The sequence below is a fragment of the Biomphalaria glabrata genome, chromosome 8, assembly GCF_947242115.1.
Source record: "Biomphalaria glabrata chromosome 8, xgBioGlab47.1, whole genome shotgun sequence".
Classification (NCBI taxonomy): domain Eukaryota; kingdom Metazoa; phylum Mollusca; class Gastropoda; family Planorbidae; genus Biomphalaria; species Biomphalaria glabrata.
The window spans coordinates 24,908,605-24,935,349 of NC_074718.1; the positions used below are offsets into that span (position 1 = coordinate 24,908,605).

General features: G+C 33.1%; 2 protein-coding genes and 1 long non-coding RNA gene across 7 annotated transcripts in view; 2 read left to right on the forward strand and 1 right to left on the reverse strand.

Moving 5' to 3' along the window:
* Nucleotides 1-4,691, forward strand: part of LOC106051553 (L-aminoadipate-semialdehyde dehydrogenase-phosphopantetheinyl transferase-like) — a 16,813-nt gene extending 12,122 nt beyond the window's left edge. Inside the window, exons 5-6 of one of the 2 annotated variants that reach the window (XR_008779557.1) lie at nucleotides 700-3,700; nucleotides 3,742-4,691. Coding sequence is in view for 1 of the 2 variants with exons in the window: in XM_056039708.1 (XP_055895683.1) it covers nucleotides 700-855 (156 nt within the window). In the remaining variant the exon portion in view is untranslated. Of the gene's footprint in view, nucleotides 1-699 lie in introns of both variants that reach the window. The other variant, XM_056039708.1, reaches the window with a different exon arrangement.
* The window catches only part of LOC106051554 (lysosome membrane protein 2-like), a 24,546-nt gene continuing 878 nt past the window's right edge, over nucleotides 3,078-26,745 (reverse strand). For 2 of the 4 annotated variants that reach the window (XM_056039705.1, XM_056039707.1), the window contains exons 2-13: nucleotides 16,803-16,988; nucleotides 14,447-14,604; nucleotides 13,250-13,391; nucleotides 12,313-12,525; nucleotides 11,729-11,820; nucleotides 11,138-11,187; nucleotides 10,268-10,337; nucleotides 9,312-9,609; nucleotides 8,782-8,855; nucleotides 7,573-7,627; nucleotides 6,526-6,684; nucleotides 3,078-5,452 (exon numbers count right to left, since the gene is read on the reverse strand). In XM_056039705.1, the coding sequence (XP_055895680.1) occupies nucleotides 5,381-5,452; nucleotides 6,526-6,684; nucleotides 7,573-7,627; nucleotides 8,782-8,855; nucleotides 9,312-9,609; nucleotides 10,268-10,337; nucleotides 11,138-11,187; nucleotides 11,729-11,820; nucleotides 12,313-12,525; nucleotides 13,250-13,391; nucleotides 14,447-14,604; nucleotides 16,803-16,922 (1,503 nt within the window). In that variant the 5' untranslated portion in view covers nucleotides 16,923-16,988 and the 3' untranslated portion in view covers nucleotides 3,078-5,380. Of the gene's footprint in view, nucleotides 5,453-6,525; nucleotides 6,685-7,572; nucleotides 7,628-8,781; nucleotides 8,856-9,311; nucleotides 9,610-10,267; nucleotides 10,338-11,137; nucleotides 11,188-11,728; nucleotides 11,821-12,312; nucleotides 12,526-13,249; nucleotides 13,392-14,446; nucleotides 14,605-16,802; nucleotides 16,989-21,364; nucleotides 21,510-23,745; nucleotides 23,884-26,745 lie in introns of those variants that run through there. The other 2 variants (XM_056039706.1, XM_056039704.1) reach the window with 2 other exon arrangements.
* Nucleotides 23,942-26,745, forward strand: part of LOC129927905 (uncharacterized) — a 26,351-nt gene continuing 23,547 nt past the window's right edge. Inside the window, exons 1-2 of the long non-coding RNA XR_008779558.1 lie at nucleotides 23,942-23,984; nucleotides 25,287-25,370. This is a non-coding gene — a long non-coding RNA (uncharacterized LOC129927905). The remainder of the gene's footprint in view (nucleotides 23,985-25,286; nucleotides 25,371-26,745) is intronic.

Here is a 26,745-nt window from a genome sequence, read left to right on the forward strand (position 1 = left end):
TTTACAGTTGCTGAGTTTTTTCATCCCTTATGCTGTAAAACCTTCTCAAGTGTGAGCTTAATAGAAACAACAGTGCATAGAGTAGACACAGCACTGAGTAGGGACACAGCAGAAAGTAGACATGTCTATCCATGTCTTGGTGAAAGTTATCACATTATTTAATTATAGTTTGAGGGGACTAGTTGAAATGGAAAAGCAAATGACTTGGTTGTGTGAAGTTTGATTTTTTTTTGATGATGTTCCAGTGAAGAATTTAGCAGTTTAATAGATTTTTTATAAATTCACACTATCTTATTTTTTTCACAAAGCTTATTATATCTGCCTGTCTGTCTGGTAAAAAGTTTGTACATGTTATTTCTCCCACACCCAATCCCGGATCAAGTTGAAATTTTGCACAATTATTTCTTGCACCTGACAAAACAAGAATCAATTTTAAAAATTAACCATGGGATATTGTGCTTCCTACATTAGTTAAGTGAAATAGCACACTTATAGTAGATTCCATTGGAAGATTTCTGGAGCACTAATGTACCTTTGGACTAGACTATGATTGTTGTATCAGCATTTTGTCCCCCATTACTATGTTAAATATTAAGAATTATATAATTAATATCTCATTCAATGAATTGGTTGGTTCTTAATAAAACTAGTTTCAACAAATACACATTTATTAAATTACATTGTGTTTAATCCTCTCAGGATAAAAACTTTGACAAGAATGAAGAGGCACCATCATTTAGACTGCTTGACATACAAGACATACTGTCAGCTTGTGAACCGCTGACAGGTTCCAGCCCTGACCAGGAGTACTGGGAACTGTTTAGTAGTCGGGAGGAGGAGCCTGAGCTCAGATGACACCAAAGGGGTAAAAGGGGGTGTGTAGGATACGATGAAGCTAGCTAAATGAGCTTAGACTGATTTCATTTATAAGCATTAAGCAGAGTTGAACAGATGAAATTTATGTCTTTTCAGGGAGATGTTCTAGATAGTTGTTTGTATTTTGTTTATGTTCTAGATATTTGGTTGTATTTTATCTTATTAGAGATGCTGTTGCAAAATTTTGTTGAATTTGTATTAATATAATTTTTTTTGTCTATTTGAACTTACGTGTATTTCAGCATTTTATGTTACAGTAATTGATAGGATGTGTTCATATTTCAAATCCTAAGTGTGCATAATTGTACAGGTGAATGTACAAATATAAGTGAGGTAGAACTGGCCTTATGCTTTTTAGTGGCTCGTGGAAAAGCCACTATTTACTTATAAGTTGTAGTTGGCATACATAGCATTGTTTTGTTATTTTTTTCAGTTTTATGTGAATTTTTTAAAAATTTGTTAATAATTATAATAATATTTTATTCAAATCTGAAAACAACTTTAGTTTCATTTGTTTAAACTTAATATTAGTCTCTTGACTATAGTAGTCTTTGTTTTTTCCCCCACATGATCTATTATTATTTATTTTGTATTGCTTGTTTTTCATGTTCCTGTCACATGCTCAGTGCATTCAGGTCCTAGTTCTTTTGTGGACAACAGTGAGGAGGGGAGGAAGGTTTCCTTGCTTTTGACAGCAAACAAAACTCAAGTCAATCTCAAAGTCAAAAGTTCTAGTCAGTATTGGGATTCAAACTTGAGCTCTTTCAGGTGGATAGCCAAGTGGTTTTAGCCACTCATGCTCACATCCCATAATTTATATGTTGCTTACTAAATTTCAAGGAATTAATTTTTAAAAATTGCTTTTATATAGTGAATTTTTCATGCTATGGTCCAATCTCTAATGTGGACATGTGGGTGCAGGGTGTATCTGGGAAGAGGTTTCAGAAATGTATTAACAGCATCAGCAAACACAACTGGTCTATGCTACTCAATAGCTCAGACTGTTCAGAGTTCATAGAACTGAGTAATCAGAACAGATGGGGTTAAAAACTTCTACTAGTTTTATTTAGTCTCAACAGGGAAAGTAATTCTCCTTATTTGAGCACACTAGTCTTCCATCAAGTCTGTGTCAACTTCTGAAAGATGAGAACTGTGCTTGACATTAGTTGAGGACAGATTTTTTTTTATGATGTAAGTACATTGAAAGAGTGAAGCAGTTTGTTTTTAAAAACACAAACATAATACTTAGGATGATGAACATTATGCATATATATATATATATACCTTAAGACAATTTATCACTAATAATTTGTAGCAGTAATTACTTATTAATTTATAATTTGAAGCATCAATACATAAACAAAATGTCAGTAAATAAACTGAATTATTTCTTTCAATAGGCTTGTCTTATGCTTCTTGATGACATGCCATGATGTTAAGTGTGTCTATTCAGTGGATGTCTAAACATTGTGAATTGAAAACTGAATAATTTTGATATGAAAAAAAAACTGCTGATAACAAATGTGAACATGTCGATGATTTATCATATGAGAAGTGTTTCTAAGACTGATAGTTACATCATCTTTTAAATCTGGTCAAATAAAACTTTTAGGATTTATAAGTTTCTAACTTTCCTTCAGAACTAAAGATTGTTAGTCCCAGGACGGCATGGAATGGCAGCTGTCAAGCTTTTAACTTGGCACAATCATGATGATGGTCCAAAGAGCATACTACCTATACTACCTGGCCAAGAGTCATACTACCTGGCCAAGAGTCATACTACCTGGCCAAGAGTCATGCTGGTATCTCCAATGTAACACAATAATCACTTCTTTACTTTTTTTTTTTTTTTTTAAAGAACTTAACCTAGATACTTTTATTATGAAAGGTATGATAGCAACTAGTTAAGTATTAGTCAAATAAAAGGTGAAGCTTTCTAGCTCAAGGAATCTAAAAAATAGTTTTATGATAATCTCATGAGGATCTATTTAAATGCAGCTATTATAATTTCAGAAGTCCATGTTAGCATGCCCATACAAATTTGTTAAGCATTAAAGATGGCTGCCTGGTCGTGCGGTTTCCGCGCTGGACTGTAGATTTATCGATGGTCGAAGGTTCAAATCCTGCCTATCTAGGAAGTAAACTATCTTCAACTGTGAAGGAACATCCGAAACATGTAAAACATTAAACAAACAAAAGCAAGCTTTTACTAAGTGTTTTTATTTCAAGATATGTAACATGTCTCTCTCATGGAAACTTAAGTACAACATTTGAATTACTCTAAATTTTTGTTGTAAGCATTAATATAACAATAACTGCAAATTCATTATATTTATATATAATTATAATTGATACATAATGTATAAGTCTATACAATAAACACTTTTAAATTATAAGTCTCCAGTTTTTAATCACTGAATTTGCTTTGGTATATTATAACTCTCTTTCGGACGCTACAATCGTTGATTCCACCAGAATGTGGTAAATAATTATGGAGAGAAAGAGTTAATATATGGCCAAAACCAATGTAACAATGACATTGTGCACACAATAAGTAAGATTACATAAATAAATAAAAATAGATTTTGTGCTAGATAAATTAATTTTAATTCTATGTTAGCAAAACTTAGTTGGTTTTCTTTTTGAATAGACTCATTATTAATCAACTGTACAGCCTACTGCTTGCTTGAACTAAGTAGGACTATTAAATAAAGCTTTGTATTATGCCAAAACAATTATACATTTTAACAACCTTTTCCAACTAGACAAAATCAATGCAATGTCTCATTCTTATGTCATCAAAACAAATATGTCATAGATCTAGGTCAAGCTCATCACAGCAAAACAAATATGTCATAGATCTAGGTCAAGCTCATCACAGCAAAACATTGCATTGATGACACACAAACTTGATGATAAAAAAAACAACAAAAAAACAGAATAATTAAGAAAAAATAAATAAACAATACAGTAAATATAATAGAAACAATGGCTTGCAAAAAAAAAATCAACAATTTTGTTTTTAAGACCATTCAATTATGGGTTGATTTTGTGCTCTCAAATAAAAAAAAACTGACTAAACAAAGACTTAAGTTTTATCTTTCCTTCTTAAAATGAAACCAATGAAGATCAGACTCTGTGAGAAGTTTTTGAAATGTACACAGAACAAAGTTTGTCTTCCATTCAATAAGCCAGAGCCATCAAAATGTTAATATTTGTTTTTTGCATCAGATTATTGCTATTTAGAAGAACAAGTTGCTACTAAAGCACATAAGATGACTCGTGTTCAGAAGAGTGGTGATGAACAGCTAACTTAACATATTGAAAGTTGCCTGTTTGGATTATAGATTGTAAGAGGTAATAGATAATAATTTACAAAAAAAAATAATTTAAATGGCCATTCAGGCTTGTCTACATTATTTAGTTTTTAGTCATAATAATGTCTCTGTTCAAATGGCATGAAAATACTATCAATATAGTTAACTATGTCTGTCTTCAGTGCTATCTACTTCACCAAAATAAATAAAAAATTATTCAGTAAACCAGGATTTCCAAGATGGATGCAAACCCCACCAGGTTGCTGACTCTAGGAGACATCTGACAATTAGTGAGAATAAACAAATGTTCACACAACCTGTGGTGGTCAGATTTCAGTAGCAATGCACACAACCTTAACAAAGTTGTACATTAACACAGTTACAAGCATTAAAAAAACAACCCTAAAGGTTATGAAGTCAAAGGTTGCTTCAGTCAAAGTTTCAGCAGTTTGTCAGTCAAGTGAACACCCATAACAGTTTTGTTGGGAGTTGAGAAAATACAAATAGGAAAGGGGGGAGGAGACGTTAATTAATTGTTGAAACTCGAAACATGGAAAATATCATTTAAATAATTGTTAACATATAAAATCATAAAAACCAATTAGAAAACAATGACATTCATAAAAATATGCTATGTATATAAAAAAAGCAAATTGTAAACTCTGGCCTTAAAACAAAAAAAAAAAAAGAGAATTACAGTCAACTCTACATGCTGGTAGAAGCAGGTTTTCTTTGATTTTGTCACATGTGATTGTCTTACAATTTAAAACAATAGAACGGTCAGTGTTATAATACAAGAGCATTGATAACACACAAAGGTCTGTATGAAGTCAGATGTCACTAGTTGTCTCAACTCTTGAAGTACTTGAAACCAAACTTTAATTCAGCAAAGACACATAAAGCACTAAACATTTGTGCACAAAAGCTCTTTTGAAAAAAAAAAAGGATTTTTTTTTACCAGCCACTAAAAACTAAAACTTGGCCTTGTCACCCCCTAACAAACAAAACATTATACACAAAATAATGTCTTTTCAATTTGTAACCTATTTACATCTGAGTGCCCCTCCCCCTTTTCTGACAATAGATGAAAACACACATCAGGAAAGAATGAAACTAGTGGAATTGTTCATTTGGTTAAACCAAAGTTAAACCAGGAAGTGCAATGCTTCCAGCCAGTGGTGAGACTTCTATTCTGCAGCATTACTAAACAAGAGAGGCCTAGTGTCATCAGTGTTGATCACTTCTTCTTCTCTCCTGCACTGTAGACAGAATGCATTCATAGAGTTAGGACATGCTGAACAGGGTTGGAAAAAAATACAATTTGAACAAACTTAACACACTAGATCTAGCATATACTGAAATGGAGAGTATAACATGTGGGACTTAACATTAACATTATAGGTCTTTTTTTTTCTAATTGAGTTTTCTTTATCTTTGCCATTGGTTTCTCCATTAATCTAAATAATGGATGTCATTCTCTGGTTCTATCAATGTCTTGTATTTGAGAAAGCTTCTATCAACTCTCTCTGTCTGTCTGGTACATTTTGTGTACACACTATTTCTATCAACTCCCTCTGTCTGTCTGGTACATTTTGTGTACACACCTCCTATACCCACTCTAGAAGCAAGTTACAACTTTAAACAATTATTAATTGTACCCAAACAAAACATGAATACATTTTAAAAAATTAACCAATTAATTAACTATTGGTAATTATTTTGTTTGGTATTGAATAATTGAAGCTACTTATTGAGAGATGTGGCAGTATATATGGAGTTATTCCTCTTGATTTGTTTTGTATATGGTTTTTCTTCCACTTCACATTCTCTGATCAAGTTAAAATTTTGCATAATTATTCAAAATTATTCAAGATCACAATACATGAATCAATAATAAAAATAAACGAATTAGTTAATCAATTAGAGGTTATTAAATAATTTTGTTTAGAAAATGGGAGCTTATTACTTCAGTAATGAGATAAATCAAAGTGAATTTGTGGTTCTTCCCCTTGTTCTGTTGGTTTCAATGACGTTCTTTTGTTTTCAACTTTTTATCAGCTGGTACACCATTACTTTATTTTATCTGAATCACCTATTTCTTACATTCTCTGAGTTTACAATGACTACAGATTTCTCTAAGTTGACAATGACTACAGATTTAAATTAAAGTAAATATTTAAGTTTGACACACAAAGAATATATTTTTGATACTCGATAACTTACAAAATGTCTGACAACTAAAAATGATTTAATTTTAAGAATAATACTAAACATTATTTATGCACATTTTCTAAATATCAAGTAAGTGAAACAAAAATACAAATAAAGTTACCATTTGTCTCAGCCTCAAACTGACTAGGATAACGACCACACACAGTATCATGAAGGCACCTAAGCCTATCAGACCATACTTGACCCATGTGGTCAATTTGATTTTATCAAGAAGCTGAGATTTGAAGTCACTAGCGTCTTGGTCAGATATGACAGCACTCTGAAATACAAGACAAAGAACAGTGGTAAGGTACTGATCTTTTGTCCAGATAGTGAAAGAAACAATCTTTTTCCTTCAATATTCTTCTTTTAGCTGCTGAGCTTTGAGCTCTTTTGCAGACTTTGCCAAGGAAGTATAGTGTGCTGTTTTCTTCAGTTGTTCAACACTGTCGTACAGGGTCTTGGTTGGGCTTTAGTGGTAGTAGGGTCTGCCTAAGGTGGATTAGGAGAAGCACTCAAAGAGGATATGGTTTACGGTTTCATAAGGGTGGGCGCAGTTGTCTACAAAGGGAATTTATTTTGTTCAGATGGTAATTCAACAGAGGTGTGTGTCCTGTTCTTAGTTGGAAGATCGTAGATTTTTCTTTGCAGGGGAGGAAGTTAATACTGACCAGTTTGTTGGGCATTTTCTTTGTACATGGCTCTGCCTGTGTTTCCAGTTGCCCATTGGTTGAGCCACTCCTCTTTGTGATTGTTGACTAACATTGACCTTAGGGTTAGGTAGTTATCAAGTCTATCTGGTAGTTCCATAGATGATTCTGCCTTTGATAGTTTATCTGCCTTTTCATTTCCCATGATGCCAATGTGTCCAGAGATCCAATGTAGTATGAGATCGATATTTAATTTTGACATCATCTGATGGATTATCACAATTAGTGTTATCCACTCTCTTGGGCTGTTTGAGGTGCTGCTGTTAAGTGCTTGCAGAGTGGATATAATACAAGCAAAATGTTAAGTAAGATCTGAAACATAATTGTAGAACATGGCAGGACTAGAACTATATTTAAAGAACATGGCAGGACTAGAACTATATTTAAAGAACATGGCAGGACTAGAACTATATTTAAAGAACATGGCTACATAGCCCTAGAGAAAAAACAAAGTTCACCTCGTTTAGCCATATCACTGGCATAAAAATTGGAGATTTAATGTTGGCAAGCTCCCTGGTAAAAAAAAATACATAATAAAATTATTTGGTTAGTAATGGATGGTACAGTTTTGATATTAGTTTCCATTTTAAAATGCATTAATAGTGCCTTCTTAAATAAATTCAGATTTTCTTCAAATGAATTGAAAATTATAATCATAATAATTTTACAACTGACAGAATGGGAAAGAAATTAAATTTAATATGAAGTAATTGTTAAAGATTAAAATTATATATAAATGTAAATTATAATGTATGTGTTAATAGATATTTTTTTGAAAGACATCGGATTTGAAAAAAACTAATTTGAAATAATCATTTTTACACCTCACTTTTAATTTCCTTGTTAAATGAAGAGATGAGATAAAGTTAAATTTCTTACTAAAACATTTTTCTTTTCTTATTTTCTTTTCCTGCAAACTTTCAAAGTGAAAACATTTTATTTTCATTCAGATTGACAGCTTATCATACATGGTCTGATAATGTAACTTAGGATAATTTTAAAGACATCAGTAACAGCTAAAAATCGTCTGATAATTAAACAAGATTAAGATGTGATCATAAAAAAATTGAACAAACGTTCAAAAGACAATTATGTGCTCTAGGGTTACTTGGGTTAAAGACCTTCAGTTTTACTAGATAAAAGTAAAAATTAATATTATCCTTTAATAAGAAAGAGAAAATAAAAATTTAAAAAGTTTAGACTTTAGAAGAATGAGTCAGTTCCAGTACTTAAGTTTAAACCAAATATGAAATTTAGCAGCTAAATTAGAATGTTCACATAAAATCAACATAGTTGGAAAAATAGTGAAAACAAAATGTGCATGTAAAAATGACATTTAATTTACTTTATCCAATTTCTACTGACCATTATTTTCTATGATCTCATCTATTAATAATACAGATCGCATCTGTTGACTAAATATTAACATCTATGTGTTGAATATTTTTGTCTTTTAAAATTGAATCACATAAGGATAAAACAACAACAGGGAAAATTATAAATTACAATTTTATCTGTTAAGTAGTAATGAAATTTTTTTAAAAATCCATTCATGATTGATTAATCTATTTTGATATGTTTTATTCAACATCAGAATTTTTTTATGAATTTATGCATTGATCAACACTGTTAGATTGGTTGATGACGGAGTCTAAGAAAAAACCTACGAAAATCCTTCAATATGTTGTATGTATGTATTGATCTGTAGCCTTTTTCCTACATTCATGGCCACACCAGTCATCTGAAGGTATGATAAAGAAGAAGATTAGTAAGCAGTCAAAAAAAATCATCACATTGTGTGTACATTCCTGAAAAATTAATGACTCTGGTAAATATTGTACAATTTTAAAACATTATTTTAAATAATATTTACCTTTAGTAAAACGGTAATGTAATGAAAAAAAAAATGTTTCAATTGTTACAAATGATAATTTAAAAAAAAAAGTTTCTCAGCAAAGCTTAATCGTATCTTATATATTACAGATGTTCCTTCAAAGAAGAAAATAATTCTGTCCTAAAACATCCATGTGTCAATCTATTGTTATCTAATGAACTGCTCCATGTACAGGCACAGTGTGTCACACAAACTATCACAGGTATCACATTAAATAGCATTTTGATATTTGGACTTTTATACCACTCAATATTAGAGTTAGGCCAAGTCAACTACAAGAAGCATGTCAACGAGATAACTTACTGGCTCTATGTCAATGTAACTCTGATGCTCCTCACGATTGGGGCTCAGGCCATGAATACTGTCCACTGTCTCTTGGTCACAGCCAAGAAAGTGGGGCATGGACATAATAACTGGTGCCCCAGAACGGCAGACACTGACATTAAGGAGCCCTGATGGCAGGCAGTTGTCCTTGGGTGTGCAGAAACCAGCATTGTAAGGGTTGACTGTGACATTACCAAACATAATATCAGGAGCGACAAATCTATCCATACCTATGCCCTTCACAGTCACATCCTTAGTGTAGTCCATGCCTAAAGATCTACAATGTGAGAAAAGTCTTCATATTAGCAGAGAATGTTAGAGTACACATTTAGGAAAAAAATAAAAGGGATTTTTTTTTCAATATATTTCCACATTTAATATATAATATATATCTACATAAAAATATACTTTTTTTTAATAAATTGTTTGCATTAAATTTTTAAAAATGAAATGTCCAATATTAGATATTAAGATATTATATTTAAATATTAAGTAAGAGAACTGCAACAACATAGGATCCCCAGTCACAATAGATCGTATAGAGCTAGAAATCCACTTAGCCAATTACTGTAAGTCTTGAGTTCAAATAACAATTATCTTATATATATATCCCAACTACATACAGTTTTAACCATTTTTTTTTTAAGTTAATAGACATGTTTAAAAGAATGCATTGCTACAAATGTGACAAAGCCATAGGTCCTCAATATATTCTGATTTTAAACAATTTTCAACAAAAATTGAAATTCTAGTCTACACAACAAAAAAAAGCACTTTATCACATTAAATAAATATGAAATGACATTGGCCATGCACATTTTGTTAGTTGTATTGAGCTTGCAAATGCTTCAGGACAATCTTTTTGTTTGTTTTAAGTTTCACAGCAAATCTGAACTAGTCTCTTGTATGAGACTTATGCTAATGTCAAGACTTACCGACAAAGATCAGATGAGAATAAATATTTCGTCTCCTCTTTGGCTATGAATGGAGGGTATATAGTCCCATCTGATGACACAAAAGTAGAATAGGATTTTTAACATTTAAATTTCAGTATTTGTTTTTTTATATTTCTGCTTGTACTTCTGAACAAACTTTAAACACAAAGAATCATTAATTAAACATTTTGATTATGATTCTGATGTCATTCTTTTAGAACAATGGGGCCCAACTGTTTATAAATCTGAAGTCTTATTGAAATTAAAAATGAATATACCCCACCACATTAGCTTGGTACATGGGGAAAGCTAGTAGTGCTCACTATTCATATATTTAGTACTAGCCAAATATGACTGTGCCCTGAAAGGCCTTAGTTTGTGTATCACTGATCTAGTGCATTGAATTTAGATCTGTCAAACACAGCAAGATGTTCCCTTAACACTTTTTTCAATTTTCACATGAAAATGAAACTATGAAATAGGGATTTACCCATTTAGCCAAAATATTTATAACTACTATAGAATACTGTGAAAATGGGTTTACCAGATTTGTTTAAAAGTTTTGTGCTTCAATGGAGATAAATTTAGGTGTTTTTTAGGGCCTTCTTGTTGTGGCATAGGCATTTAACATACACACGGTCTAAGGAACATTCATGCTAAATTTTATCAAGATTGTCAATGAGTTTTTAATTCTATACATAACATACATGCATACTGCTTACATTGTGCTTTATTTATTAGATACATTATAGAATTTAAATTATCAATTTTTAAGGTTCACTACCACTACTACCACATCTATTAGGATGCCACAGATTGAACTTAAAGGATTAATACTTGCAACTAAAAAGTTATATAGCAACAACTAACCTGTTCCATTAATCATGTTTGAAACATCAGAAGTCCAATAGTTTAATTTCCTAAGAAATATGTGAATTTAAGTCAACATTAATATCCAATAACTTACATGTATTTCTATATACATATATATACAATAAATGCAAAGAAAAAATAATTGTCATTTACTTGATTCCTAAGCTAAAAATACAGAATGTTGATGTGAGTTTATGACAGTAGATTTAGTTTGTTTCATTGCTAATTGCAATGCCAGTTTTGTATGTTTAGCTAAAAGCCATTCAAATTAGATGTGAGATAATGCACATTTAAAATAGTGTAGGGAAAAAGTTAAAAACTATTTCATTTTTAAGGAGTTTATTTGCAAGTATTAAAATTTGAGATGAATTATTTAAAATAATTTTTAACATTTTGCATTGATATTTTTTTGCTTAAAAAAATCATGTCTGATTACAAGGGTATTGAGGTTTAAGGCCTGCACAAAAAATGAGTACTGGTACTTACAAATAGACAGTTTTGTAAGAGCCTTAAAAAAAAAAAAAAGAACTAGGCTCCAATGAAAACAATTTTATTATTGAGCAATTTGAAAAGACATTTATAACTTACTCTAAATAGTTCCAGGAAATAATTTGCCCAAAGTTGTCCATCGATTTGATTCCAGAATAGATTTCATAGAGACCATCATCTGTGTTATTTTGCTAAAACAAAAACAAAAGGAAAAATTTGAGGAATAAGTCAAACAGCCATGTCAAGATGGAACCTAGAAAATAATCAGGGGAGAGAAGGAATGCTTTCATTTATTAATTCTTAGCTCTACAATTGTTATGTACTAAACATAAATCTGACAATTTTATCTTCATAAACAGTAGATTTGACTTAGAAACGTAGCTTAGAATGGAAATATTTACAATTTATATCCACCAACTAAGTCCAAGATTTCAATTTGTTATAGAAAAAACAATGAGACTGGATGTCATTTAATACTAGTAGTACTTGCAAAATATATCTTTAACTAAACAACTAGATTCTAGAGCTTTATAAGTCAGAACCATTGTTCATATTGAGTAAACATTATAAAGAAATACAATTCAATTTAATCAATTATTAATGATGATTCATCAAATATCTAGATACTGACTAAATTTGTTTTAAAGAGGAAACATTTGTGTTCATTCCAGGGAGCAACTTACATTATAGAACAAACCAAATTCATCTGAGAAAGTGACATTCACATTCAAGTCTTTCAGCAGAGTCTTGACTGTCTTCAATAAATTGTCCTCATACCCCCACATCAACTGGTTGACAGACAGTGGAATAAAAAGTCTCTCCCCCAGAAGTAGGAGCAGTGCATTGATCACTTTCTTGAGAACGGTGTACTCTCTCTTCACTAAGTCCATAATAGTCTGGTCAAGCACAAATTGTAATGCAATAGCTAGTGACTTAGAAAATCTCAAATGTTTATGGTTTTATAGGTTCATACATATAAGGATCCAATTAGTTTTAGTTTAATATATTTAGTTAAAATATTTGTTTGTTGTTTTACATGTTTCGGATGTTCCTTCAAAATTGAAGATAATTTACTTCCTACTCCAAACTTCCGCAGGGTGATGGGGGATGGGAGCGGGCAGGAACATCAATAAATGTTAACGACAGTCTAGCACACAAACCGCACAACCAGGGTTCAGATTTGGGAATTCTGTTCACTTGGATTGGGTCTCAAGATGTTTGTTTTATTTGTTCATATATATATATATATATATATATAAGGATCTAATTAGTTTTATTTTAATATATTCAGTTAAGTCTTCTATTTCATGGGTTCAGATTAGGGAATTCTATGGACCTGGATTGGGCCTCAAGATGTTTATTTTCAAGGAGTTGGGCAAAGGTTCTTTTTTAAATTAAAAAACCATATCAATAATTAATACTACAAATTTTCAAGTTCTTTGTTGAAATAGAATATAGATAATGTGTATCAATTACTTGAAGTTCAGGTCATTTGTTTCAATGAATATTTGAATATCAAACTTGACCAGAAAATAAAATCTAAACTTCATTTCACTTGCATTATAGAACAAACTAATCTAAACTTCACTTAAATGTCAAATGTATACTTATTAAACTCACCACAGCAGGCAGGTTTACTGTGTAGTAAGTATCATCTTCTGAGCCAACAGAGTTCTCACGATCAAACACAAAAGACCTCAACTCCCGGTAGGTTACTGTCCCATTGTCAAAATATTTAATGTCAATTTTTTCTCTGTGTTCTCTGAATATAAACATACATTTCAGTTTTGTTTAAAGTTCTCTATAAACCTGGCAATTACCACTTCAGGCAAATGAATAACTACAGATGGGGCAACAATCAATTTGGTCAGTTATTACAAAACTGAAAACAATTCTTGAATGTATTTATTACTTCCTTGAGACAAACTTGGAAGTAATGGATGGTATATTTGCACTAAACCAAGGAATGATTTAACAGGGACCCCCTACTAAAATGAATAGGAGCAGATTATGTCACTTGAAATGCCAGGTGGCAGAACAACCAAGACCCAAATGAATCGATGAGTCAAAAGCTGATCTGTGTGACACTACTCTTGAGGTTTTAGACTAAGATGCTATAACAACCAAGGCCCAAATGAATCAATGAGTGAAAAGCTGATCTCTGTGACACTACTTTTGAGGTTTAGACTAAGATGCTATAACAACCAAGGCCCAAAATGACTCAATGAGTCAAAAGCTGATCTGTGTGACACTACTCTTGAGGTTTAGACTAAGATGCTATAACAACCAAGGCCCAAATGAATCAATGAGTCAAAAGCTGATCTGTGTGACACTACTATTGAGGTTTAGACTAAGATGTTATAATGGAAGAAAGAAATCCAGAGAAAGCAAATTCCATTTTTTGTTCTTCATAACATATGCTTACAATTAGTAAAAAATACAGCCTTAAAAAGACAAAATGTATTTAAATGGGAGAGACAATATTTCATGTAGGACAAGATGTTATGTTTTAAATGATTGTCTCAAGGAATTTTTGATGATTATTATTACTAAATAAGTAATAGTGTTTAACAGTAGAAGTCTTTAAGATGAAGTATAATAGAATCTCAACAGACTATTCCATTTTATGGAGTCATGAGCCCTCAAAAAAATATATATAAATATAGATTTATTAAGTGTTTTTATTATATTTATATATTTATATATACATTTCAGAAAGATTATATAGATCTACATAATTAAAATTACCAAAAAAAAACAACATAGCAATTTAAAAATAATGTTTGTTAAAATCTAAAAATTGAACTCAAAGATTACCTATAGGTGTAAGGCCCATGCTGCTGGACATGGGGTTTTCTCCCTTGAATAATTTCATCATGGTTGGTTACATTGAATATCCAGATCTGAAATTTGATTGGAGTTCTTGGGGACTGCCAATTTTTGAAGGAATCTGAACCATTTTTTAAAGGAAGATTCTGAAAACATACACATTTTAATGAATGAAATTCAATATTATTTGAAACGTTTCAATTCAACGTGTATGTTTATGAGAGGTAAATGAGTTGAACGAAATAGTAAAACGGTAGAGTTTCAAAAACTTGACCTAATGTGGACAGCCTTAGCAATGATATGAATACAGAAGAGAATATTCCTCGACCCATATGCTAGGACAAATTTGTACAAATACTCCTTCTTCCATAAAGCTATTAGAGCATGGAATGGGTTGCCTGAGCTAGCCAGGAAAACCAGTGACTTGGCAGAATTTAAGTCATTGGTTAATATGCATGACTAAATGCATGACGCGTAGGACGTAATCATCTTCTTTTTTGAAGTAAAGTCTGTATTATATAAGATACTCTCTAAATAGCTTTAAACCAAGAACAAGTATGCCCTTTATGACGACATATAGTTTTTATCACATGAAAATGAATGAATGCTGTTAAGAATGTAAAGTAATTTATCAGATAAGACTGAATTAAAATAAATACTTTATGAAGGCATAAAGTTGTATATAATAATAATAATATGTCAAAAAGTGGGAGGGGGTTTTATTTGCTATGCCATAAGATGGCAGAGTTATTCTGACTGCCAGGCTATTGAGTGCAAGAGTTTACTGAAATCAAACATATTAAAAACAAAATGAGTCAAGACAGGCTATACAAATGACTTAGATTAATTAGTTCTTACATTATTAATGTAACAAAGAATCAGAACAAAGCATATTGTAGAATGGAATACTTCCTGACCGTTTTGTATGCAGTCTGGGATGTTGTCAAGTTGGTTTTAAGTTCAAATATTGCCCATGGTCATGTCTGCTAGATTGAATTAGGATTAGGCTAAAAGTAATACACTTCATTCTAAAGAAACTTCTGAAACTTTCAACTTGTCAGAATGAACCAAGACAGACCACAGAGTTGAGTTTGATAAATTGGTAGTTACATCACACTCACAAAAACTATTAAATTCCTTTTTCTTTTTGGCCTTTTGCTTTGTGTATGGAGTCAGTAATGTAACACACAAAAAAAGAGCTATTGTTATCCCTTGTTATTTCTGACAAGCTAAAAATATTTTAACTACAACAGTAAATTTCATTGAGAAGATACTGCTTGCCAAACTTCTTACTATATTAAATCAATGAAAATCAAAAAGTACTTTAAGAGGTAAAAGTGAAATTCTCATCTCTCTCTCTCATATGTCCCTTGACTTTCATCGTAGGAGTGCTGTGACAGTTCAAGTAACCACCCTTCACTTTTCCCAATCAGCAGCTGTTCTAAGCAGGATATCAAGAGAGAGGCCGGTCCATTCTTTTATGTTATCTAGCCAGCTTTTCTTTGGACGACCCTGCTCCCTCCACTGTACCTTGAACAATGACTTTTGATAGTGAGTCATGTCTTATAATATGACCAGAACAGCTCAGCTTTCATCTCTTCACAGTATTGAGGAGTTCTTCCTTCTTGCCAGCCCAGTGTTGACTGGTAAAAGTACATTAGGGGGTGGCAAATAGGTAAAAGGATCAGCCTGACCAGACCAACATGCTCATCCTTATGAGGTCATCAACTTCAATCAAATACTCTGTATGAAGTAGCAAAATGCTGAGAGGTGCTTTGATAAAATACTCTGTATTAAATAAGAAAATGCTGAGAGGTGCTTTGATAAAATACTCTGAATTAAATAAGAAAATGCTGAGAGGTGCTTTTTACATTCCTTTCAAGTCTCATCTTCTCAACTTTGACCACCTCTAGCTCTTTGAAAAGATGAGTTTCATCACACTTAAGTGATCTAATGTATTCTCTTTATCAGACAAGTCATAAGCCATCAAGGGTTTCGGCTAAGCCATGAGCTTACGCCTGTTTATGCCCTGAGTATATTTTTAACACCCACTCTGTTGAGATGACTAAAAGAAAATTAGTCATTTGTCTGCTTTAAGTATCTAAATTGAGGAAATGAAAACTAAATCAGCTTTATAGTTTTACTTAAACTATAAAGGCTTTTTTAAAAATGTCTTTTTATGTTCAATTAATTGGAAACTTAAAAGATTTTATTAAAAATGTGGAAGTCAAAGAATGCAATGATCACTTAATTCATGAGATCAATGAATCAAACGTTAGTTATATTTATCTCGACCTGAGAGTGAATCATGACAAATGATGGAATCCATAAAAACCCTACTTACACCCTTCACTTCAGAGTGAATCATGGAGTCAAAGACATACAGCAGTGAACAGCCTGCTGCCAAGAACAGCACACCCAGCACTCCACACACAATGAGCCCCACACATTTTTTGGTAGCCATGCCTGCTCGCTACCACCACCACCACCGGAGATCTTCTTTTAGTAAACTAGGCAGCAGCATCAGCATCTAGACAATGAGAAACAAGAAGGGCACATCAACACATCATGAGACACAAGAAGGGCACATCAACACAACATGAGACACAAGAAGGGCACATCAACACAACATGAGACACAAGAAGGGCACATCAACACAACATGAGACACAAGAAGGGCACAACAACACAACATGAGACACAAGAAGGGCACATCAACACATCATGAGACACAAGAAGGGCACATCAACACATCATGAGACACAAGAAGGGCACATCAACATAGCATGAGACACAAGAAGGGCACATCAACACAACATGAGACACAAACACAACATATGCATACATCAGCATCTAGACATTGAGATACAAGAAGGACCTGTCATCACTAAGTGCTACATACATTAGCAAACCAAGCCAATTTGGGAATATAATATTCAATACAGTGCAGATTCAAGTAGCATTAGTGGATCAAGTCAGATGGGGGAGGGTGTTGGGTTTACAGCCAACAAAATAAATCAGAAAACTCTCCACTTCCATCTAACAATCCCCATTTGAAAGGCTAGTTGTACAAACGAACACAACAGCCTTCAAAACAATGCATGTGCATTAAAGCTCTCGACAACAAAACGGTGGTAATAAATAATGCTAAGGTCCCTTTTGGTTTAGGTAAGGAATAGGGGAAGCCAGCAACAACACCAAGATATTGTTTATTTAGCACACCACGTTACGACAGATCACATGCTAGGCCCAAGAGAAAGAAAAAGCATCTTGCTAGGTTCTGGTTATATTGGGCGGGGGGGGGGGGGAGAAGAGAGTTGCCTTGAATTAATTATCTTATCCTAAATAGAAAGTGTTCAGGTCAAAATAACGGTGAATTGAATTCAATTCAAACTCTTAAATTGCCTTCAGTGTTAACCAACATAGTTGGCTAAGTACAGCGCTCAACATGGCTCAGTTACACTAGCTAACCAAATGGACCTTTCCAGTCTAATCTTCTTATTGTTGAGTTGAACTATTTCCTGCACTAACCAACATAACCATTACTGTACTGTTACCAATACTATTCTAAGGGTGAGCATATTTAAACAAAAAACAAAGTTCCCATAAAAAACAGCACCTTTTTCTGACCAGGGTTTTTTGAACGAGTAACTGCCTACAATGTGAACTGGTTTGATGAATTACCAAGACCAATGTAGATAGTCGGGGTGGCTTAGTGGTAAACCGCTTGGCTTCCGAACCGAGAAGTATCAGGTTCGAACCTCGTTTCTATTGTCGAATGTTAACGAGGGTATCATGTGGTCAGCAACCGCCTTTACTTTCCCCCAACAAATATCAGATAATTATCAGAGTTTATTGGTTTATTGGGCGCCCTAAAATCCCTACAGCATTGATATATATGTTTCAGTTTGTAAATGTGGAGCTATTCCCTTTAGATAAGCTTTCGTTTTTGTTATTGTGCTTATCTATCTATCTATCTATCTATCTATCATCTATCTATCTATCTACTTGTCTTTTGCTTGTTATCTATCACGGCGCACCCGAGTCTAACCAACTCTAATGGGTATCAGACATTAGTTGGGGAAAAGTAAAGGCAGTAGTCGTTGTGCTGGCCACATGACACCTTCGTTAACCGTAGGCCACAGAAACAGATGACCTTTACATCATCAGCCCTATAGACAACAACACACACAACATTATGATATTAAGTATTATTAAGTGACATAACACTAAGTACCCAACAAACTTTAATCCAAAATCTAAACAAAATAACACACAAAACGTAGATGTGACCATTCTTTTACGCTCATATTATAATGGACAAATCTAATGTGTCGAAAAAAATTAGCGCGAAAATGTCTGGCGCCAAAACGACCACTGCGCTAAAAACACTGCGCCAAAACGTCCTGCTTCGCAAGAACAGAGAGATAACACTGTCAAGTGCTTAAGAGCTAAAAGTGAAGTGACAGATTTAGAACTGCTGGAAATGGGAGCCGTCCGGATATTTCAGTCAATGTGATGTTTACAGTTATGTCTCATCACGTGCCTCAATTACAAAAATAACATGTACAGGTGACCTAATGAGCAGCGCCTCGTGAGTGACACTTGACTAAAGTTCACATCAGTCATACTTTAGTTCCTTCACAATATACACATACACAGAAGCAGTTTGTCATTGCGTCTCTTAATTTAGGGATGATGCTCTACCAACCATTTTGTTATTGTTGGCAAATCGACACAATTGAGGCCATGACATGCCCTTAATTTTTTCAAGGCCAAATAATAATAATAATAATAATAATAATACTGGCAGGTAAATCCCTAACCAAAGCATTGTTGGGTTACTACCTCACTGCAGTTAGAACCAGTATGACTGTAATGCGTCACTGGGGTAATTAACTAGCCAATATTCCTGGGAAAAAAAATGTTTTTTTTCTTGTCACTAATTAAATCTTCTTATTTGCTGTTGTGCAGGCAATGACAAGAATGCACGAGCCAAAACTAACAGTGAAAGAGCAGGAACTTAGATGTAAAATATTTTGCAAGACTGCGACTGTGTTTCCTATTCGAAACCAAACAGCCATTTCTTTCTCCCTTTGATATTGGGTTCAGTGGATTTGAATTGATTTTTATGGCACATCGGACACTTTAGAGTCACTTTAGACCATGTCGTGTCCTTAGTTTTTCAATTACGCAAAGGGGGGTTGAAAGGAGAGGGAGATAGTGGAGGGTTTCGAACCTTAAAACTTTCAATCATACAGCAAAGGAAAACCTCCAGACTTGTGATCCACTTTTCACGCAATAATGGAAAGGGGTTCAGGGAAAACGTGTTATCCGTAAACTTGTGTTCCTGGAGATAGCGAGTGAAGATAAAACTCCAATGACCTCAACAAAGTTTATCAGTGATGACCTAACCAGCAGAGTGTCATCAGCTCTTCATTGAACAGGATCACTTTGGCCAATTACAAGCGATGCGGACCAGAACATTAGAAAACAATGATTGGGACATTGGACCTAAATCACGTGTCTGTATTCATGGCAAAAAGCAATCTTGTATTTTTTAGACAGTCAGTTGATATAATCTTTGTAAAAATAAAATAAATTTGACAAAGTTTGAAGCGTCCCTGAGCACAATGTACCGCACATACACTGTCTGCTCTAGACAGTGTACTTTTGTCCGCTCTCTAATCAGACAAGTCTATCAGTGCAATACTTCAACGGGATTCAATCTATGAAATAAAAAAAAGACTTATCTCTGTAGAGTTATGATTACCAACAGTGGCTCGAGGATTTGATACAACTTATGTAAACACTGGGAATGATATGAAACGGTTTTTAAAACAACGAGAAAGTACCCTTCTTAACGTGACATGCGTGCTCTCTCATTTAAAGTTTGTGTTGTTTCAAATGTCAAGTCATTGCAGAAGAGCGTAATTGCTATGATGCATGACCTAGCTCCAATTCTATTCACCAAAAATAAGAGGGTGCTCCTAGTTAAATCAGTGACTAGTCTAGTAACTAGATTGTTCCATACTAAAAGTAACACCATTATGAACTCATTGTATTTTTCCAAATAATGTATAACAAGGCTTGTCTTCCAGTTCGAAAAGGAAGGAGCACAGTATTTCACCAAGCTACAGAGACCTAGCAGTAACCTACATTTTTTTGCCTCACACGAATCAGACAAAATCGATGCCCTATGGTGATAGATTTAAGTTCTCTTTTCACCGCCTACGCCTGTCATTGGCTGCACCTTTCCTTGAGTCTCAAAAGTGTATCTCCTGGTCTTTGTAAGAACTCTCCAGCTTTCTCCTGGGGTTTTTCCAAATAAAGTCACTGTTGTAACAAAAGTTATTTGTACCTAAGCAAAGTGCACCCCTCTCTTAAGATAAGTTTATTATTCCAAACAAATGGAAATTCAGTTTGACTACAATTGTCCACCTCAGCATAACTATAATAACATAACAATACGAAAAACATTCACACACAAAACACTTACACACTCACACAACCGGAGCTTTATTGAACAGCCTGACTGAAAGTGGAATAAATGAGTTTTTAAATCTGTTGCAGCCTTAACGGAGAGGAGACGACCACACATTATAATGTACCGTAACAATCCATTGAAAGACGGTGTGATGTGAATGTCTTAGGAAGCAGTTCTGACAAACGGAATTGATTCGAGAAAGGATTTCTGTTCACATAAATACAACTCAAGAATGCAAGTTAGGCCCATTTGAGATTCAGTTCCCAACATTGTTGTTGCCTACAGAATGAAGTTGTCAATTCTTCAGACGCGAGTGCGGAAAGAAACTTTTCAAAGTTGAAACTTATCAAAACTATCTATGATCAACAATATCGCAAAGAAAAGACTGTGAGATGAAGCTATTTGTAGCAAGGAACTAACCTCAATAATGGACAAACATTTGATTTGATTCTCTCTTATCAACGTTTTGCACAGGGACGAGCTTGAAAATTAGACTTCCGTTTAGGATCATCAAAGCCACTGCTTGTTAAGTTGTACTGTTTTAACAGTGATATCTTGTCTTACTCTATCAAGTATTAAACAATATTAACTCCAGTGGAGTCGCCAGAAATAATTACTATATAGTTTGTTGATTTTTAATGCAAAATACTAATCAATATAAGAACGATACATATATATATAATTCAAACGTGATCAGGGCCCGCGTACTGCTAAAGTTGTCACTGAAAAAGGAAAGAGGGAGAAGCAATGAGATGTGAAAGACAATAGAGATGTGAGAAAGACAATAGCGATGTGAGAAAGACAATAGAGATGTGAGAAAGACAATAGCGATGTGAGAAAGACAATAGAGATGTGAGAAAGACAATAGAGATGTGAGAAAGACAATAGTGATGTGAGAAAGACAATAGCGATGTGAGAAAGACAATAGAGATGTGAGAAAGACAATAGAGATGTGAGAAAGACAATAGAGATGTGAGAAAGACAATAGCGATGTGAGAAAGACAATAGCGATGTGAGAAAGACAATAGAGATGTGAGAAAGACAATAGCGATGTGAGAAAGACAATAGCGATGTGAGAAAGACAATAGAGATGTGAGAAAGACAATAGTGATGTGAGAAAGACAATAGTGATGTGAGAAAGACAATAGAGATGTGAGAAAGACAATAGCGATGTGAGAAAGACAATAGCGATGTGAGAAAGACAATAGAGATGTGAGAAAGACAATAGAGATGTGAGAAAGACAATAGCGATGTGAGAAAGACAATAGCGATGTGAGAAAGACAATAGAGATGTGAGAAAGACAATAGCGATGTGAGAAAGACAATAGAGATGTGAGAAAGACAATAGAGATGTGAGAAAGACAATAGCGATGTGAGAAAGACAATAGCGATGTGAGAAAGACAATAGAGATGTGAGAAAGACAATAGCGATGTGAGAAAGACAATAGAGATGTGAGAAAGACAATAGCGATGTGAGAAAGACAATAGAGATGTGAGAAAGACAATAGCGATGTGAGAAAGACAATAGAGATGTGAGAAAGACAATAGCGATGTGAGAAAGACAATAGCGATGTGAGAAAGACAATAGAGATGTGAGAAAGACAATAGAGATGTGAGAAAGACAATAGCGATGTGAGAAAGACAATAGCGATGTGAGAAAGACAATAGAGATGTGAGAAAGACAATAGTGATGTGAGAAAGACAATAGTGATGTGAGAAAGACAATAGCGATGTGAGAAAGACAATAGCGATGTGAGAAAGACAATAGAGATGTGAGAAAGACAATAGAGATGTGAGAAAGACAATAGCGATGTGAGAAAGACAATAGCGATGTGAGAAAGACAATAGAGATGTGAGAAAGACAATAGCGATGTGAGAAAGACAATAGAGATGTGAGAAAGACAATAGAGATGTGAGAAAGACAATAGAGATGTGAGAAAGACAATAGAGATGTGGAGAAAAAAAGGGAGACAATGAGAGAGAAGACTAAAGATGTCTTTGAAACAATTTAAAATGACGATGATTTAAGAAGGACGTCATTGATCCTGTATTGCCATCTGACAACAACACTCCTAGACAATGATCTCGCAAACAGTTTGAGTGAAAGTGTCTCTCCTAGACAATGATCTCGCAAACAGTGTTGAGTGAAAGTGTCTCTCCTAGACAATGATCTGGCAAACAGTGTTGAGTTAAAGTGTCTCGCTGAATGCAACTAGCAATGTTTCTAATGTCTACAATTCTGTGTGCATGTTTTAATTGTGAGTGTGTTAACTCTTTCCGTCCGTAATTATTTTTTTACTTTCAGACGGAATTCTTCATTTGCTCATTAGTATTTCACTACCATATTATAATTAAGCTTCAATAACTTTGTCTCGTTGTGATCAGAAAATGTTTTATTTGGTCTAGGGTTCAAGGGGAATGGATGCTCCTTCTATAGAACACAAAGAAAAGTTTTTAAAATTAAATATTACTTTAATTTAATGAGGTCAAATCAACTATGGTATCGTCGATTAGGAGAGAAAGAGTTAAATGCTTTATGATATATAATAAAAGATATTGAAAAAAATATATTCATATCTGAACTAGCCCCATGACACTGTCGTTGACCTATTCTCCCCCCCCCCACCCCATAGATTGCAAGATCTGAAACATGGTACCTAAACATATGTAATATAAATAATATAATATAAATTAAAAAAGGAAAAGTTAAAAATTAAGCAAAAAAAAAAAAAAAAAAAAAAAAAACACAAAGCAAAATAAATGCTACAAGTTGAGTATGCACATAACTAAGAGAGATTTACCTAAGAATCTCACAGATCTGTTGACACTGCCATCCTCTACTGGAGACATGTGTTAATGTATTCACTGCCTATCAACAGTTAATGATTTTTTTTTTTTATTTTGTGGCTTTCAATCTATGGCTACTGTTATCAGTGGAAATGCTTAGGAAGAAACAAAACAGGCGCACACAGAGATTCTTGGCCTACTTTATTCAGAGACTACACACTACTGTGTGCCCTGTGTTGTGTCTAGCGAAAATGTAAGTGTGTAGCATGATGTTGTTGGAAAAGAAATAGTTCTTCTTTGTTTATACTTTTGTTTATATTGCCTATTGGTACTCTTCTGTACATTTTGGTATTATTGTGTTATTCTCAAATGTTGAAATGGTTCAACATAACAATACCAACAACAGGGATGTAAATTTGGTTAAACATTCTTACATGAATGAACAATTAATTATGCTTTAATAATTAAACAGTTAAATATTTTTATACATTTTTGAAGTAAGATATATTCTGTGATTTATTTTGTTATTACTTGCATGTGTTCATGTCTGATACATTTTGTAGACCATTATTATAAATAAATGTAATACTTGTCTTATTACCATTCTGTCAGGTGGGGGACAAGTAGCTAATAGAGCAGCCACCAGGGGCATGCAGTGCTGGACTGGGGTCATCTTTTTTATTTTGACAACTGAAATAAATATATTCCATGTTAAATGCATTAGAAACTCCTTCCACTTGATCTAGGTCTAATTTTGCAGGGCTTGTCTTCTGAGCCATGATTTTAACTCTAAGTTAGTGTTTCATAATTAATAAGTGACATTGCTAGGGAGGGGAGATGGGTGCAGGCCACACGAAAAAAATAAAATTTTATAGTAAAATCAAGGGAGAGAAAAAACAGACATAAGCTAAATACCCAAACAAGCTTCTGAATATTTAATAATGATGATAGCTTTAAACTTCACTCAAAATGTTATTTAAGTCAATTTATAGAATATATATATTTTTTTTACTAGATTTCTTCTTATCGTACATGTACCATGGTTATCTCTTCAGAGTCAGACTTAGCAGTGCGCAGGGTCCTGGGCAAGTGTCATATCAGGACCATAGGTATCATAGGCTGACAAAACATTTTATTTATCACTGGACCTCTTATGCCTTGGAGGTGGTTGCCTCATTTGTCACCTTGTTAGGCTGCCTCTGAACTCGTTATTATTCAAAATCCTTAAGTGTCCTAATTATTTTATTAAAAACCCACCTTTTTCCCCGTCCACATATCTTCAACATTATATTTTTATTTCAAGTCTTAACTCTTGTAATTTGATTGGGGAGGGGGGGAGTATTTGCAGAGTAATAACTGATTAAGTGTGTTGCTTTTTTTTAAAAGAAAATGAAGATAATTAGATCTATGTAAAATTCTAAAATATAATTTTCCTTTTTAACTAACTGAAATCAGAAGAAAATTTGGAACTATGATATAGAAAATATTTATATCATATTTCTAGATTTATTGTTTTTTAAATAATGATGTTTCTATTTTTTTTTTTATGCTTTAGGAAAAGATTGTACAAAATTTATGTATGTCAATGAAGTCAAAATAAAGAAGCACTCAAAATAGTGAAATTAAATGGTGCTACAAAGTAAGTGTGACAAAGCAAATAAAAAGTTTGAAACTAAAGATGACAGGTTAAAATTGATAGTTAAAACATATAAAAATCTGCTAGCCCAAAAAAAAACTTAAATAACAAGCAGGCAAGACATAGAATGTTGTATTTTTCTCATAACATATATTCCTAGTCAATTTAGATAACAGTTGACATACATTTTAAAACTCTAAATCAAAGAAGATATTTTGAGATCTACATTTCACAATAGACTGTAAAATATGAAAGCTGTTCTTTATCTTTTAGACAAAGTCTTTTTTTCTCCACTTTTATTTTATTAGCTACTTGACATTCTATTTCTAATTAATCCATCGTCAATTTTAAAAAAAAAAAGGGAAAAAGGTTAGAATAATATAGCCAGGAAAAAAAGCACACAACAAAGTGTTGATGGGCCATAAAGTATAATGATTTTCATTAAGATAAAAATGTAGATCTATCTCTTCTTATGGAATTTTAAGAAACCAATCAGGTTAGAAACTATATAATTATAACTTAGACTCTTTATATTAAATTAATAAAGTGAAGGGATTTGGTTACGCAAACTGTCACAGCACCCAAACAACGAAAGTGAAGGGACACCTATAGCCCAAAATTTCAAAGTTTCACTTTGACAGCGCATAATTTGACAATGGTTCGACATAGAAAAGAAAATGAAGTATCAAAATCTTCTTTAGTTTAAGGAGAATAAGGATGACTACTTATATTTGTACCCCTAACCTATATTTGTTATTATATTTAAGGTCAAGAGGCCGCGTGTTTTCATTTAATTCAGACAAATTTGACCCACTGGACATTATTTGATTCCAGACACCATAATTTATTTCTGACAGTCTCTATATTTAGGCATCAATAAACACAGATTTTAATTCTATATTAACATTAACTAAATTTTAAGATACCCAGGCATAGCCCCTCACATGAAATCATCTAGATGTTTTCAAATTATGCATAAATACGAACACAAAGAATAAAAATATGAACACACTTTTTTCTACCAAAATTAGGTCACTGGGATAGTGACTTCTACACAGACTTTTAGACTATTTTATGTTTGCATGATTAGATGTGCGTTGAATGTTTGTGTTTTTTGTTTATTAATTTAATACATTTCTTATACAGATGATCTTTTGTAGTATAGTACAGGTAAGAATAGCCATTCTTGCCTAAATAGCTGAATCCTCTATATTCTCTCTATATAAATCTAGATCTATCCAGTAGGTCTAGATCTAGGCATTTAATGTAACAAGCTCGCTCCAAACATTTGCCCTTTTATTTTCTAAAAAAAAAAAAAAAAAATATAAGATCATTAACATTGATGTCCAAAACTGGCTGTTTGAAATAAATTTTGGTA